At 38.1% G+C, this 15,294-nt stretch overlaps 1 protein-coding gene across 2 annotated transcripts in view; it reads right to left on the reverse strand.

Moving 5' to 3' along the window:
• Window positions 1–15,294, reverse strand: part of LOC114664763 ((E3-independent) E2 ubiquitin-conjugating enzyme UBE2O) — a 74,468-nt gene that overhangs the window by 42,282 nt on the left and 16,892 nt on the right. For both annotated transcript variants that reach the window (XM_028819012.2, XM_028819011.2), the window contains exon 2: window positions 1,582–1,641. In XM_028819012.2, coding sequence (XP_028674845.2) covers window positions 1,582–1,641 — 60 coding nt within the window. The remainder of the gene's footprint in view (window positions 1–1,581; window positions 1,642–15,294) is intronic.

A 15,294-nucleotide genomic window follows, 5' to 3' on the forward strand; every position in this document is an offset into this window, starting at 1 on the left:
AAGAAGCTATTTCAAAGCGTTCATTAGTAATTCTTATGTACACAAATGAAGCCTTTGTTAAGGTCTCATTACATTACAGGATGTGATTAACACATGCATTATTTAGGGGCTAATCTAAAGTCTTACCATCATGATTTGCTACATGGTCCAGACAAAAAGCATTTAAAAAGATAAGGTTAATTTGTACATGAATATAAAGAGCCTAGTAAACAGAATAAAAGGATATCATGTTGCTCCCAATTCAATTCAATACAAAAACACCACTTATGGCTGACCAAGTTACTTTCTTTAATTATATATTACTGACTGAAGTGAAAGGAGTGTTTTTGTGACAGCTCAGAGAATCCAGTTAGGATTGTTTTCTCTGATTTGGTGCTCCCACATCGAAGTGTGCTAATGTAAAATTTCCAACTAAGAGGCTCTTATTCCTCATCTACCCAGCAGCTCTTGAACACAACAATAAGCAATGCCTTAGAAGATTTGGAGCTAGACTTTGGGAAGGAAGGACACTAAAGTGGCAAGTGCTACTACAACAATAGTTGTGTTGTGAGGCTGACTGCTGGCAGTGTGCAAGGATAGTAAATAAGACAAGAGGTCAATGTGGTCAGAGCAAAACCAGCAAATCCCTAAGCATACACAAAATCTTGCACCCAACCCCATATTTTCTCCTACTGCACCAACTCTCATTTGTTTTGCACTATTTCTGTCCAAGTTCAGACCACTTAAGACTTCATATACAGTACTTTACTAAGGCTAAATCCTGAATACATGAACTGTTTTTAATTGGAGACCTAGTACAGAACTACACCACAGGGGCCACATGCACACAAAATAAGTGCTTTGAGCATGGGAAAGCTGCTATAAAAATAAAATGTATTATTATTATTATTATTATTATATTTATATTGTCAGTATTTGTATTTATTATATAAAGAGAGGTAGTAAAAGTTTGGGGGTGTAGCATAGCAAAGTTCAAAATATATCACCAACATGGCAAGAATCTGAAATAAGATTAGTTGCCAGTCATGAAAGTGATGCTCCCAAGACTGTCCAGTAGCAAGGTGTGTTGAGAGCTAAGGGGGTGCCAGGGTAAGCAAGATTAAAACTGCAAGTAAAAGGTGCCATCAAAATGGGTAACCACACACACTTGAAGCTTCCATCATTAGCTGCAAGGAACAAACTGCCTTTGCCAAAGTGTCACTACATTGCACACTGATGCAGGAAAGGGTGCATGAAAGTGGAAGGTCAGCAATATTAGCAGCAAGCAGATAAGTGCAGCAAATTGTGAATTTGCCCTAGGGGATTAATAAAGTATCTATCTATCTATCAATTCTTGAAGCCTCTGTAAATAATTTTATGTTAACCCGGTTAAAGACATCTGTTCACCTAAACAGCAAGCATACCTTTCCACATTGCACTTGAAATAACTTCCTCTTTCAACTTAAACCACTTAAATGACTCACCGTGATGTAGGCTTTTCAGAATAGCAACATTCTTAAGGTGCACAAAATTGGCATGACAGAAATTTAACTGAGCCAACACATTCAATGAAGGACTTGTCAATCTTTGAGGATCACTTACACAAGGGTACATCCGTCTCACCATGTCTCTAGGGACGACAGAGCGGTCCTCAAGTTTTAGCTGAAAAACAATGAAAAGAGAGAGAGAGAGAGAAACAAAAAAAACAGAATTAGTGCTTCCCAAGTTAAAGGGCAGGATAGCAACTTAATAGACAGGAAATGTGGAAACACATTCATACAAAAACAAAGTGAAAACATCAATAGTTACAAAAATAAATAGGAAAAAAAGTGAGACCCGTGATATCAGGAGTATCAAGTTGCAGCTTTTGTAAAACATGTTGCTGGCCCATAACCACTTTTCCTTAAGGATTTAAAAGTAACAGCGTTACAGTTGTAAAGCATGCAAGGTGCAGCTGCTTTTTTTTGGTGCAACTCATTTTTTAGATTTAAATTGTCCAATTGAAAAATTTTCACACAACTAGAGTCACATAATCCATATGTTCCTTACCCATTCATACTGTCAAAACATGAAAAATATGTATTTTTTGCCAAAATATTAACAGTTACTTCTTGAAAACTCAGCACTGAATACCAACAGGAAAGATTACCTTCCCACAATAGTGTGTTTGAATTGAAGATCCACCACACTCCCTCACTCATTGAGTCCTGTTGTATGAGAACATGATGGCCACCGATAAGAAGGATATTATGGATGTTAAAAAGAAATGAGAGAGGAATATAGCAAATAATGTGAAAGATAACCCAAAAAAATTCTTTCAGCATCTACTATATAACAAACCACTAAGATCTGTTTTTGTCCAGTCCCTCACAGCAATCTGATTGGTCAGTTTGACTTTGGTGTGATTGGTTCATTTGGCTTTGTGACAGGGCTGAATGAGGAAGCATGAGTATTAGACACAGGCGGAGGAGAAACAACACGGTCACCTTCAAAGACAAAGTATAAAACTGGACAGGAGGCGACACAGGCACCTCAAAACTAATGACAGAGTCTGAGAAGCTGGCTTTAAAGGAATGTGGTCAAGGGAGGAAGCAACGGTGCACAGACGTAAAGATACACACGAATACAGAGGATAGACACTGAAGGTACACATAGGGCAAGAGATAGCAAATATTTTAAATTATTCTATTACTTGTCTTCAACAGGTGCTGTGGCTGGTTTCAGTAGTAAAAGAACTGTCAAGGAGGAGGTGAAATTTATCAGGAATAGTAAAGGAGAATTAAACCAAACTTTAGATAGTTCATAAAAATATAGGCCTTAGATGGTCATATTATGTCTTCTAGATCAGTGTGTCAATAGAATGGAGGGTATTACTGAGTTCCACACTTTCATTCTGAAACAAATAGGAATGCATAAGGTATCAGAATGTTCTTAAAGAAAGAAATTAAAATAGTAATCATGTGAGATCTTTGCAGACCAACAGCCCAGTGCTTGATTTAGGTGCTAATGATTAATGACATCATGTGTAGGTTGAACCAAAGTGAGGAACTGACACAAAAACGGCTATGGAGGGGGAAATCAAACTAGGCAAGGGACCATAATACTAAAAAGGTAAGGTTAATAATAATTCATTTAGGAAGAACAACAGGGAATATAGAAGTTGAGCATCCCTTGGATTATGGAATACTTCAGTTGCATATACATAATGAGATGTCTTGGGGGCACATGTGAATAAATAAGGAAATACAGCCAACCCAGCTAAATGACGACTTACACTTACAATTCTTCATATCAGCTAGCTGTTATTATAACGTGAATTGATGAAACAAACACATTAAACCTAAAAGGTGATAATATGATGCACAGACTGTATTTTAGTTCCCTGTTAAGAGGACCAATACTGTATATTTGCTATGAAGAACCAAGTTCTTTGTTAGTTTACTATATATTGGCTACTCATTGTCACTTCTCAGGAAACTGGCCAACAGGTAAGGAATATTTCAGACAAGCTTCACTCCATTATGCCCGCTGTGCTGGAAGACATTTTAAAACAAACAAGGTGTTACATTCACTTTTCATATGGTGTGGGTGTATACACATGAAACACAATATGTTCTTGCCAAAAAAAAAAAAAAGCAACCTGTATAAAGTGTCTGGTGCTCCTAACATAATCAGAACACTTTACTGCAACCATATTGTAATAACAGCACCTAGCAAGAATGAAGCTGCTTTTGTTAACTGTAACCAATGACATTCACATAACACACAAGTCACCTACGAAGTCAGTATGTGTTTTGACTTGCGTTTATTTATGTATATGTACAAGATGATTTGTGATATATATTTATGACACAATATATATTATATATAAAAGGTATATTGCATAGAAATGTGTGTAAACCAGATTTTATAAATCCGATTTTTCTTTCTGCACTCATTTTCCTGTTTTTCTGGCGTAGCCTATGCTATTTTCACAGTTGAATTCAAGCAGTTTTATAAATGAGACCTCTGGTGTGGAATTTTACACTTGTTGCGTACCACTTTTTTTTTTTTTTTTTAAAGGGTGCCACACAAAACACAACACCTGTGGTGCAGAAAAATGTCAGCAGATGCTTTAGACTGATGAGTCCAAATTTGAAAATTTTGAATCTAACAGGAGGCAGTTTATCTACCAAAAGGCACTGGAGAACAGTACATGAAAGAATGGTTGTAGGCAGCACTGAAACACAATGCAAGTTCACTGCAGGTTAGGTAGGGGCTGCATCTCTGCAAACAGAGTTTGTAATCTAAACAAAACTAATGCCTTCCTCACTGCTGAGAAGTACAGACAGTTTCTTAGCTGTCATGCGTTTAACTTCATGTCACCAAAAAAAAAAAAAGTTTACTGTGCATTGACACAGTGTTCTTACCATTCTGGTAATGAGCAGAAGCAATTAAAATTTAGAAATATTTGATTTTCCTTCTTTCACTATGGCTTTTCTTATATCTGACGGCACCACAGAGGACATGTGTCTCTTTCTTTTCAGTAACATTCAAATTCTGGCCATCTCCTTATCAAACTCACTCTCCTGAATATCATTCCATCTAGCTATTAATCTTTCTCCTCGCCACTCAGCACATTGTTTTCTGTTGTTTCTATAAACATAGCCCAATATCCCCTTCCACCTTATTGTTTCACCTTTAAGCCCTTCCTAGTGCCCCTACTTTCTACCTGATCTATTTTATTCAACTCACATTTTCATCTTTTGAAAATCCATTTTTTCTGCCCCCCCCCCCTTTCAGTCCCCATGTTTCTGCACTATACAATATTAGATTATACTCATTGAGTAAATTATTAGGAAAACTTGTACACCTACTTATCTATGCAATTATCTAATCAGTCAATCAAATAGCATCAGCACAATGCATACAATCATGCAGACACAGGTCAAGGTCGATTTCAACTCTGTGATGATTGTTGGTGCCAGATAGGTTGGTTTGAGTATTTCTGTAACTAATGAAATGTCCACATACAACAGTCTCCAGAATTTACTCATAAGGTTGCAAAAAACAAAAAAAAATCCAGTGAGCTGCAGTTTTGTGGACGGAAATGCCTTGCTAATAACAAAAGTCAGAGGAAAATGGCCAGACTGGTTCCAGCTGACAGAAAGGTAAAGGTAAGTCAGATAACTAATCTGTACAGCCGTGATGAGAAGAAAAGCATCTCAGAACGCACAACACATTGAACCTTCAGGTACAACAGCAGAAGCTGAGACTGCACTGGGTACAGGCTCAGCTGAAGACTGGAAAAACATAGCCTGGTGTGATAAATCTTGATATCTGCCGAAACAGAGAGATTATAGGGACAGAATTTAGTGCCAAGAGCATGAATCCATGCAACCAAACTGCCATGTATCAATAGTCCTGGAGGTTGGTGGAAGTGTAACGCAATGGGGAACGTTTTCTTGGGCCTATGAATATCAATAAATTATTGCTTGTCTGCCACAGCCTATTTGGGTATTGTTGCTGACCATGTCCATCCCTCCATGGCCACAATTTGCACATGTACTAATGGCTACCATCAGCATAACAATGCACCAAGTCTCAAGTTGTCTCAAACTAGGTTCATGAACATGACAATATGTTGAGTGTGCTTTAGTGGCCTTCCCAGTCACCACATCTGAATTGAACATAGCACCTATGAGCTATGTTAGAACAGGAGATTCATAGCACGAATGTGCAGCTGACAAATCTGCAGAAATTGTGTGAGGATTTCTTGTCAACATGGACCAGACTTTCATAGGAATCTACTGGAATCCATACCACGTAGAGATGAGGCTGTTTTGAAAGCAAAGGAGTCCCTAACCAGTATTTAGTATATTGTTAATAACAATTTTCTCAGTGAGTGTAAAATCTGACAGACTCTAGGGCTATCAAGATGGCATCTTAAATAGCAGGAGCAGCTCTGGCAACAGCCTGAAAAGAAGCTCAGAGAAAATCAGCCAAGTGCGCTCCAAATGCATATCCTAATACGTCAGGTTAAGGGAATGAAATCTTACTTTTTTACACACAGCGTGTTATGTGGGGCTTCTACAGGTGTCCAAGATTCTCAGAAATATCGATACAGTTGTAGTACATTCAAGATGAAAGAGGGGAAGCACTTTTTTTTTTTTTGCAAAAAGGGCTATGAAAATCTGAATTAAACTACTGAGTCATGTAGTTGAAAAAGAGGCTCTGACAAGTTTAAAAAAGCACCAAGAGGAGATATTGCAACAACTTAGCAATTACTTAAACAAATAGTTTTCTCTTATTTGTCAAACTTCTGTTTATTGCAATTTTCTCAAACCTGCTTAAATCAGTTCTGGGTTTGGAGAATTGAAGCCTATCTTGGCAGCCTTTTGGCATCAGGATAACCCAGTGTCTGGACTGGCCTGTCACAGTGCCTACTCATGACTACGCCAACACTTATATGGGGTCATTGCAAAATAAACAACTCATTTAACATGTGTGAGCAATGAAATAACAGTCAACCAGAAGGAAACCCACACAGAAGCAGATGGAGATACCTGAACCAAGGACACTGGTACTATGAGGCTTAACCTTTGCATCACCATGCCCAACCACCATCCTTATCTAACATTTAACCTTTAAAAAAATATACCTATACCAATCTTTACTGGTGAAGAAGGAGCCGAGTCAGAAGGCAAAGCTCTCAATTTACCAGTTGATCTAAGTCCCTACCCTCACCTATGGTCATTCACTTTGGGTAATGACCAAAAGAATGAGATCATGGTTACAAGCAGATGAAATGAGCTTTCTCCGCAAGGTGACAGAATGAGAACTACAGACATCCAGAAGAGGCTCGGAGTACATGCGCTGACCCTCCACATCGAGAGAAGCCAACTGAAGCGGCTTGGAGATCTGATACAGATGCCTCCTGCACATCTTCCTGTGGAGGTTTTATGGGCACGACCAGCTGGTATGAGATCCTGGGGAACGCCTAGGGCTTGCTGGGAGGATTATATCTTCCAGATGGCCTGGGAACACCTTGAGAACTCACAGTATACATTGGAAAGTATGACTGGGGAAAGGGACATACGGACCTTACTGCTATGACTGTTTCCCCTGGTTTCGGAAAAGTGGTGGAAAATGAATGAAATTAATATATATTATAAAAATAATTAAGCTCAACTTTTATTCAAACAAACTAGGCAATCTACATTGACACTTTCTAAGAGAAAATGTAATAGACAAGTTGCCCACACCCATATAAGGAGGGTGCTTAATTTAATGAGAAGTTACAAAACAAACTAGAACATTCAGTGGCTGCCCATTTCCTCGAGATACCTCATCAGCAAAAAAAAAAAAAAAAAAAGTAACACATAACATTTGGCTTTAACTATAAATTCTTTGCAATGTTGGTCAGTGCAATGGTACCATCTTTCTAATCTAATCTAATCTATAAAGCTGAATGTTTGTTTGGTATGCAAATACAGAACATCCACCAAATTTTGCAGAGATTACACATTTGCTCCTAGGAACACTGCAGGCTATGTTTTCGTTCGGAAATGTTTCCCCCAGGGAGCTTTGGTGCTTTATTAGGGAAGTGGTGCCAGGAAGCATTTTTGGGATTTGGCACAGGTATGACAGGTTGCTCCACATGATGGGTTTAGTTTGGCTTGGGGCAAAATTAACCCCCTAGGGAATATACTTAGTGACCATTCCTGCACTTTATTTCACCAGGGCAGTGCCGTGTACCGCTGCTAATATAGAAATATTGTTCAAGGTGACATTTTTAAATGTAAAGATTATTTTATTGGTAATATTGTGACACAATGTAATGTGTAACAGGTGAGAAGGAAGGGGATGTGGCCCTCTTGCTGCCAAAGCCATAATAATCACTGTAATTAATGGGGTTCTTCACACTTTCATCCATTTTCTAGCCTGCTCATCTATTTTAACTAGTGCCGGTGCTTATCTTTTAGCTCAACTGACTGTTACTTTTTGCATTTTTGTTGTTTTTGGGGAGGCAACAGCAACCCTGCACCTGCTCTGGGGACAGGGGAGTGTGAAGTGTTGTCTCAGTTACGGTCTTAAACACATATTAATACTTTACACTGTACTTATTGCCAAACATACTGAAACCAAGGTCTACTTTTGCTTTAGCACGAGGCATGGTGCTGAAATCTCACTAAGACCTTCAATTTCAAAGCTGTACTATGGATGATACATACAGTTTAGTATTCAACCCCTCGGAAGTGAAAAACAGTTTTTACATGTGGGTCTGAGTATTATGAGGATTGCTGTACTACTGAAATTATGATTAGTATTCTTGTTCATACCCTTAATAAACATGAATGAAAATATTTAGTGACTGTATTTATCATGAACTTCCACTTCATGTTTACAACTATTTGTACAACAACCTAATACAGTAGATGATGTGATAGATTTCCATTCAGTTTCTCTTTTCATGTGATGTCCTTTGTGACTGGAGCACCTCTGTGTGCCATCCTAATGTAGAACAAAAAAAACCCACAGCTAAATCTGTTAACAAACAAGTCACTTTTTATACCACACAAACACATACAGGGTTTTGGGGAGACAGTGACAGAATACTGTGACAGAATAGAAAGAAAACTAAGTGCACAAGTTTTAGACTCTGTCTTTAATGTGGGATAGCTTCTCCAACTGATTACCATCCAAAAATAGAGCTCTCCAAGCCCAAAAATCACATTTTCTCTCTCATTCTTTGTGCATAAAAAACATTCCTGCAAGGTAAGCCTTTGACACAATGGATATCTTAAATCTACACTCAAATTGCAGCTTCATGTCCTGTTCCAGCACAATGTTTGGAGCACTCTCAGGTTCATGACTGTGCTAGAAAGACCTGTGGTCATCTTTGTAGTGTTTCCCAAGGTATTCCTTCACTACTGATGCCAATTCACCAAGCTTCCTTCTGTTTTTGTAACTCTACATGTTCTTCATAACACAGCCAAGAATGTCCTCTAAAGACTGCTGCAAATCTCAAAATGCTGTCTAGTACTAGTCTTTAAAAATCAAATATGTATGCTCCACTGACAACCACAGCAGATTTGTTTTTTTTTTTGTTTTTTTTTGATCAGCGGAAAAAGACTCTTTACTGTCAAAGTAGTAACAGATCTATGCCAAGTGGTCAAGCTTAATTACAAATGTAACATACAAAACAACTGAATACAAAAATATTCACCTCGTTTAATGTGACAATAAAATCATAACTGGTGTGGCCAACTGGTTTTAGAAGTCACAGATTTAGTTAAATGGAATTCACCTCTCTTAGTTTCCATTAATTGTAGAATAAATGCACTGAATGTGAAAGGTCCCACTTGAGTGAGTCAGTATGGTGGCCTAACCTACACACTGACGACAAAAGACACTCCAAGAAACTCTGCAAAAAGGGGATTAAAAAGCACAAGTCAGGAGATGGAGACAAGAAAATATCTATAGTTAGGTCCATAAATATTTGGACAGAGACAACGTTTTTCTAATTTTGGTTCTGTACATTACCACAATGAATTTTAAATGAAACAACTCAGATGCAGTTGAAGTGCAGACTTTCAGCTTTAATTCAGTGGGGTGAACAAAACGATTGCATAAAAATGTGAGGCAACTAAAGCATTTTTTGAACACAATCCCTTCATTTCAGGGGCTCAAAAGTAATTGGACAAATTAAATAACTGGAAATAAAATGTTCATTTCTAATACTTGGTTGAAAACCCTTTGCTGGAAATGACAGCCTGAAGTCTTGAACTCATGGACATCACCAGATGCTGGGTTTCCTCCTTTTTAATGCTCTGCCAGGCCTTTACTGCAGCGGCTTTCAGTTGCTGTTTGTTTGTGGGCCTTTCTGTCTGAAGTTTAGTCTTCAACAAGTGAAATGCATGCTCAATTGGGTTAAGATCAGGTGACTGACTTGGCCATTCAAGAATTTTCCACTTCTTTGCTTTAATAAACTCCTGGGTTGCTTTGGCTGTATGTTTTGGGTCATTGTCCATCTGCATATCATGAAACGCTGCCTAATCAATTTGACTGCATTTAGCTGGATTTGAGCAGACAGGATGTCTCTGAACACCTCAGAATTCATTCGGCTGCTTCTGTCCTGTGTCACATCATCAATAAACACTAGTGTTCCAGTGCCACTGGCAGCCACGCACGCCCAAGCCATCACACTGCCTCCACCATGTTTTACAGATGATGTGGTATGCTTTGGATAATGAGCTGTTCCATGCCTTCTCCATACTTTTTTCTTGCCATCATTCTGGTAGAGGTTGATCTTGGTTTCATCTGTCCAAAGAATGTTTTTCCAGAACTGCGCTGGCTTTTTTAGATGTTCTTTAGCAAAGTCCAATCTAGCCTTTCTATTCTTGAGGCTTATGAGTGGCTTGCACCTTGCAGTGCACCCTCTGTATTTACTTTCATGCAGTCTTCTCTTTATGGTAGACTTGGATATCGATACACCTACCTCCTGGAGAGTGTTGTTCACTTGGTTGGCTGTTGTGAAGGGGTTTCTCTTCACCATGGAAATGATTCTGCGATCATCCACCACTGTTGTCTTCCGTGGATGTCCAGGTCTTTTTGCGTTGCTGAGTTCACCAGTGCTTGCTTTCTTTCTCAGGATGTACCAAACTGTAGATTTTGCCACTCATAATATTGCAGCAATTTCTCGGATGGGTTTCTTCTGTTTTCGCAGCTTAAGGATGGGTTCTTTCACCTGCATGGAGAGCTCCTTTGACCACATGTTGTCTGTTCACAGCAAAATCTTCCACATGCAAGCACCACACCTCAAATCAACTCCATGCCTTTTATCTGATTAATTGATACTGACATAACGACGGACTTGCCCACACCTGCCCATGAAATAGCATTTGAGTCAATTGTCCAATTACTTTTGAGCCCCTGAAATGAAGGGACTGTGTTAAAAAAATGCTTTAGTTGCCTCACATTTTTATGCAATCGTTTTGTCTGCACTTCAACTGCATCTGAGTTGTTTCATTTAAAATTCATTGTGGTAATGTAAAAAACCAAAATTAGAAAAAAGTTGTCTCTGTCCAAATATTTATGGACCTAACTGTAAGTCACTGAATATCCCTTGGATCCCAGTGAAATCAATCATTAAGAAATGGAAAGGGTACGGTACAGACTACAGCAGGCCATCCACAAAAACTTAGTGATCATGCATGAAGACCAAGAGTGATGGAGGCCACCAAGAGACTTATGAGAACTGTGAAGAATTACAAGCTACAGTGGGAAAGATTGGAGAGACTGCAGACAACAACTGTTGCTCAGGTGCTTCACTAGTCGCAGCTTTATAAGAGAGGCGCTGTTGGGGAAAAGGTGGAAAAAAAAAAAAAAACACACGACATCTCAGCTAGAGTTTGCCAGAAGGTACATGGTAGACTCTGAAGTCAGCATGGAGAAGGTTCTCTAATAGGATGAGACTGAAATTTAACTTTTTGCTACCAGACTAAATGCCACATTTGAACGTGGCACATTATCAAAAACATACCATTTCCACCATGAAGCATGGTGGTAGCAGGATCAGGCCCTGAAAGTTCTATGAGAGTAAAATAAATGCAGCAAAATAAATCTTGGAGGAAAACCTGATGCAGCCTGCAAGAAAGCTGTGCTTTGGGAGAAGATTTAATTTCTAGGAAGATTAGGACACCAAGCATTAAGCCAAAAGCGGTTAAATACAACAATGTTAATGTCCTGGCTTGGCCGAGTGTATGCGAGAATATGTGGCTGGACTTGGCAAAGGCTGTTCACTGATGATCTTCATGCAACCTGACAGAGCTTGAGCATTTTTGTATAATAGAATGGGTAAAGAGTCCAGATGAGCAAAGTTGATAGAGACCTGTGCACACAAACACAGGACTGCTGTGGCTGAAAAGGTGCATCTACTAAATACTAACTTGAAGGGAATAAATACTTACCATATGTGATCAATTATTTTGTCTTTTATATTAGGTAATAATGTAGAACCCTTTGCAAAGACTGGTTCTCACTTTGATATTAGAAAATCTTTTTCTCTTGATTACTTTCAAAAAAGACAAATTAAACCCACTGTGATTCAATGTTGTAAAATAAGTAAATGTGAAACTTCCAAGGGGGTGAATGCTTTCTATAGATGCTGTAAAAGAAAACAAAACCAGTCAAACTACCATAGGCTTGGTGAGCAGAGTTACTGTCATCTGCAAGAGCATTTGAGGCCAGCAGGTCACACAAACAGCATAGTACAATCACAATGGATTAGGACACAGAACACAGCAGTTCTTACACCATACCTAAAACCACTGTCCTCGGGAAAGAGCATCTCCGATTCTGAAACAACTATATAATTAAAAAGAAATGGCACCTTTTTCATATTATTTCATAAATAACAATTCCTAGATGAATCTTGCCATGGGTAAAAAAACATAAAAGATATTACTTTGTCATTAGTTGCTCAACAGAAAATAATCTGTGACTTGCAGATTTATTAGCAGGTATTCTGTACTAGGTGCTGTACTTTTGATGTTTCTATACAATTGATAATCACAAACAGCATGTTACATTCAACTGTAAAACATTATGCAAATAAGCTGAAGTATTTGACTGGTTAAATTGGTAAAAAATACACAACTAACAACAACCCAACCTAATAAATATCTAGTCGGGGGTGGCTTCAAATAAAAAGAGACATCAGAGGTACTGCAACCTATGTAGAGGCACAATTAGTCAGCCAACTAACAACCAGTTACAACAGCAATACTAAATGAGGCTTACCAGTTCAAATCGAGGCATAATGACAGTAATTGGTGTGGCCTGACTTCGCTGACAGAACAGCTAGAAAACCTCTTAGAGAGGACAAAAAGCTTAAAGGAATTCCAAAGCATGACAACATAGATTTGAATGAATGCAAAAAAGTTAACTCAACACGTGCACTCTTTCACTGACAGTAAAACACTGTATTTAACAATACAGGATAAATGAGGTCAGTAAATGTCAGTAGTACCACACTTACCTGATGTATTTGCTATATTACAGATAAAGCATGAACTATGAAGTTGTGAACTTGTGAACTATGAAGTGGACAGATGGATGCACTCAACTATAATAAAAATCTGAACATGATATACATTTTAACACAACAAAAAACTGGGTTCTTTTTTACTTTTCAATGTTTATTTTGTCACATAGCATCATCTTATTTATATTCCCTAACTAAAGATCTGGGAAAAGCAATGCCACAGTTTGGTATATTAATATAAAAATTTCATGTAGCTTTGAAAGAACTCTGTCATTTACTGTGCGATCTGTTTGAAGCCACATATTAAACCTATGAGAGCTCCTCTTAATTGAAGGACTCAAGTGTTATTAAATGGGTTCAAGTGTAACTTTACATATCAATTTGTCTAAGTAGCACTTCATAATACTTCAATATTCTCAACAAGAGACAACCCTGAATTTTTAACACATGAAAGTCTGCATCTATTCAGATTTTATACAGCAGCAGAAAAGAACAAAAAATGCCTATGGAATATGAGGCCATAGAAATTTTATTTTTATGTTTATGGAAGCAGTAAATTTCAAGTGATTCTTGTTTCATTGAAAAGCCAAAACTATATTAAATGCCCTAGTGGTCTTATAGGCAGCTTTAACAGGCATTATAACAGAAATAACACTTCTTCTAAATAAACTTGCTAATAGTCTTGCAAAGTAAACAATACTTATTACACTGAAACTGAATTACTTCTGCAAACAAGATGATGCACATATTCTTGGTAATGAGCATCCAATAAAACTCAAGCCATTTTGGCAGAATATTAAAAATCCCCATTATTTAATATGTGATGGTAATTTTCTTGTAATCAAACTACTTAATTCAATCAAATACCATAATTCAGAGACCATGCACCATGTCCTTGCTATCTGACTTTTTAACTTTTGTTTTTTATCTTTTGCAGTTCTTGTGATCCATTGTATGCTTTTACACTGTGCATACACACACACACACACACTGTACTATGCAAAACTCTTAGGCAATTTAGATGTTTCACCAAAATATTTGTCTCACAGGGTTATTTTATTCAGTCATATGAAAAAGTTTAGGAACCCCTCTTTGGATTTTTGTTTATCATTGGCTGAGCTTTCAAAGTACCAACTTCCTTTTAATATATGACATGCCTTATGGAAACAGTAGTATTTCAGCGGTGACATTAAGCTCATTGGATTAACAGAAAATATGAAATATGCATCATAACAAAATTAGACCAGGTGCATAAATTTGTGCACCCCAACAGAGATATTACATCAATACTTAGTTTAGCCTCCTTTTGCAAATATAACAGCCTCTAGACGCCTCCTATAGCCTTTGATGAGTGGATTCTGGATGGAGGTCTTTTTGACCATTCTTCCATATAAAATCTCTCCAGTTCAGTTCAATTTGATGGCTGCCGAGCATGGACAATCTGCTTCAAATCATCCCATTGATTTTCGATGATATTCAAGTCAGGGAACTGTAACGGCCATTCCAGAACATTGTACTTCTCACACTGCATGAATGCCTTTGTAGATTTCGAACTGTGTTTTGGGTCATTGTCTTGTTGGAATATCCAACCCCTGCGTAACTTCAACTTTGTGACTGATGCTTGAACATTATCCTGAAGAATTTGTTGATATTGGGTTGAATTCATCCGACCCTCGACTTTAACAAGGGCCCCAGTCCCTGAACTAGCCACACAGCCCCACAGAAGGTTGGAACCTCCCCCAAATTTGACAGTAGGTAGCAGGTGTTTTTCTTGGAATGCGGTGTTCTTCTTCCGCCATGCAAAGTGCTTTTTGTTATGACCAAATAACTCAATTTTTGTCTCATCAGTCCACAGCACTTTGTTCCAAAATGAATCTGGCTTGTCTAAATGAGCATTTGCATACAACAAGCGACTCTGTTTGTGGCGTGAGTGCAGAAAGGCCTTCTTTCTCATCACCCTGCCATACAGATGTTCTCTGTGAAAACTGTGCTGAATTGTACAGGGTGGTCCAGATCTAATTATGCAATTTTCATTACGCTATAACGTATTAAGTTTATTACATAGAGAATTCACAAAAAATTATTTTTTGTTGCCAATAGATGGCAGCACCTGCCCTGCATTCGTTTATTGCAAGATATTTCAAACAATTCTTTTGTCTTGCATTGTTTTCCTGCATTGCATTCAAAGTTGCATAGTTAGATCTGGACCACCCTATAGAACGATGTACAGATACACCATCTGCAGCAAGATGTTCTTGTGGGTCTTTGGAGGTGATCTGTGGGTTGTC

Source organism: Erpetoichthys calabaricus, chromosome 14, assembly GCF_900747795.2.
Source record: "Erpetoichthys calabaricus chromosome 14, fErpCal1.3, whole genome shotgun sequence".
Lineage (NCBI taxonomy): Eukaryota > Metazoa > Chordata > Cladistia > Polypteriformes > Polypteridae > Erpetoichthys > Erpetoichthys calabaricus.